At 40.7% G+C, this 2,500-nt stretch overlaps 1 protein-coding gene across 5 annotated transcripts in view; it reads right to left on the bottom strand.

Moving 5' to 3' along the window:
- The window catches only part of LOC137978395 (uncharacterized), a 22,324-nt gene that overhangs the window by 17,209 nt on the left and 2,615 nt on the right, over positions 1-2,500 (bottom strand). Inside the window, exon 1 of one of the 5 annotated variants that reach the window (XM_068825287.1) lies at positions 1,865-2,500. This exon is cut by the window's right edge and continues 39 nt beyond it. The exons of 2 other annotated variants lie outside the window; for them this stretch is intronic. In XM_068825287.1, the coding sequence (XP_068681388.1) occupies positions 1,865-1,931 (67 nt within the window). In that variant the 5' untranslated portion in view covers positions 1,932-2,500. Of the gene's footprint in view, positions 193-1,864 lie in introns of those variants that run through there. 2 more of the 5 variants (XM_068825288.1, XM_068825289.1) reach the window with 2 other exon arrangements.

Here is a 2,500-nt window from a genome sequence, read left to right on the forward strand (position 1 = left end):
GCCGGCACAGGGCGTCGCTCGTAACCGGTGAAAATCCGCGTCTTTAAAACCAACAGCTTTTGGAAAAGTTTTCGCCGTAAAAGCAACAAGACGCTCTTCGGTGAAAAAAATACCCGAATAAAGAAAATATTCCGAGCTGCTCTCAGATTAATTTCTTACACATTTGCATCTTCAGTCCAAAACAAGATATCCAAAAAAACAAGATGATTGACAAGTATTATAATTCAAGCGATGTGATTCGCTTATGATACACAAAAAGCGGGTTTTTCACGCGTGACGGCGATGACAACAAAGGAGTATTTATAGGTCGCGAGACCCATAGAACGCCGGATATGGGCTTGGCATAAAACATCCTACGAGTGTTCCTGAAAGTGCGTTGAAACGAAAGATGAAAAATTATTTTGGCCGTAAAAAACATCATTGATTTTTTTGTGTGGGATCTGGATTTGAAATAACAACAGTATTACAAAACTCTTGAGTCGCCTACTTTGACAAGGTTAAAGCAAACAATTCTTTTAGATAATTCTGACACTGGTGATCCGATAGGTGTAATACAATGCCATGAATATACACAAGGAGCCATACCACATGAAAAACGAAAAAGAGCAAGGATGATTGAACTTTTGAAAGAACATAAAATTAAAGCCAATGTTTCGAAAGGCCCTGCCATTCTTCAATAGGGTTTTACAACGTTTTTTGCAGCCCTGATGAAAAAAGCTATCAGGGTTTTACCACGTACACGCACTTTCGGTGACCTCGAGACCAACAAGTGCATTTCCTCTCTCAAGTCATGCATCCCACTCCCTGCCAAACAGACATTTTAATAAAGCCTCAATTTGCGATTTTTGTCAATTTTTAAAAGCAGAACAATGCATCCTGAAGGTCTGAACATTTGCAAAGAAACACAATCGTGCATTTCCTATTTGTGTGTGTATTTAAATATTTTCCATCCCCGATATAGGTGGCCCTAAATCGGGTTCTTGGCTTTCGTTTTAAGTCCCGACTTGTTCACAAAAATGTGGGAAAATGGCCGAGACTGTTGCTGTCTTTCGCTTGTATTATCAGTTTCTATGGCGAAGGAGCGACTCCTTAAAAAGTCAAATGTGCCAAACATGGTCATAAAGATATAAAGGTGGCAAGGTTTTGGTGTTAAGCTATTGAATCGCTCTTTTGTGAAGAAAAGGGCCGCCTACTTCATCTGAGCTGTGCAAGATTTTAAGGAATACAAGCAAGTAGGTTTTTAGACCTTGGTCTTTGGTTCGACCAGGCTCCAGTAAGGTAGTCCGATGGTTTACTTGGTTCGTTCCTTTTCGCAGCTTCCTTTTTCTCGATGTCACGCAACGCTCTCGATACATCCCAAAAAGAACGACTGCAAGTTCCGAGAGTTGCATTTGAAATGCTGATTAGAGCGAATGCGCGAGCACAACAACGTTCTGGCCAAAATCCAAGTAGTGCTTCTTAATAAACGTCGGTCTAAAATGCCTAATTTTCAATTTGATAAGAGACTTTTTACAAATTGGTCACCACCAGACTGATCGCTAGGGTGCATCATACTGCATGCAAAGTTTAGTGACAAAATAGTCCTGACTTATCTACTTTCGCACCACTTAAGTCGTTCGATTGCAATTAGCGACTTAAGAAATGGAGCAGCAGAAGAACAACACCGAGTACTAGTTCTTCGTTGAAGATCGAATTCGAATTTTTCCAAATGCGCGTGCACAAATACAAGAGAACGCCGAAGTACGCTGGAGAACTTGCACCTGTTCTGGCATGAAGATAACCAAGTATTACCCGGCATGTTGCACCAGATTCCCCTCCTGCAAAAGGGTTAAAACCCAAAGTGCAAGAAAATTTACCAACGTACCTTCAAGAATTGATACTACAGAGGCTTCCACATCATCAGAAACACAAAAAACTCTTGTCCTTTTCATCAACGATTCCAAATGTGCGGATACAGCAGTTTCATACTCACAAAGGCAACAATTTTATCAAGGGGTTATTTTTTGTAGTTTGAAACGATTTTAGTGGCTGTGGCCGTTGATTTGAAACCTAACAGCTTGGAAGGAATTTAATTAGAATGTACGTCACAGTGTCATTACATGGTTACATTATCGAATTACAACTGAGCTGCATTGGGTAAATCTCATGGAATTCCAAAAAATGTATCTTGCTGTCTTCAACACGAACCCCGGCTTTGGGTTTTCCATCAAACAGTGTCACGGATTGAGTGGATTCTAGAATACCCGTCCCCTTATTTGCAGATGAATAGCGTGTATTGTTATATGCTTCGTTCTTCAAAGGATAACGCCACAAGAATACAATGGTGGCCGGATGTTCTGCAGTTGTAGTAACGTGATTTTAGAAAGCTCAAGTCTTCGACATTGTTCTTATCTTCTGGTCACAATGTACGCTTTTGTCCGAATCACGTCCCTAAGTGTTATCACTAGTAGGCGAGAAATTATATACAGCGCATCTAGACTGTGCGACCGGTTTTCCGGTT

This window comes from Montipora foliosa, chromosome 12 (assembly GCF_036669935.1).
Source record: "Montipora foliosa isolate CH-2021 chromosome 12, ASM3666993v2, whole genome shotgun sequence".
Taxonomy (NCBI): domain Eukaryota; kingdom Metazoa; phylum Cnidaria; class Anthozoa; order Scleractinia; family Acroporidae; genus Montipora; species Montipora foliosa.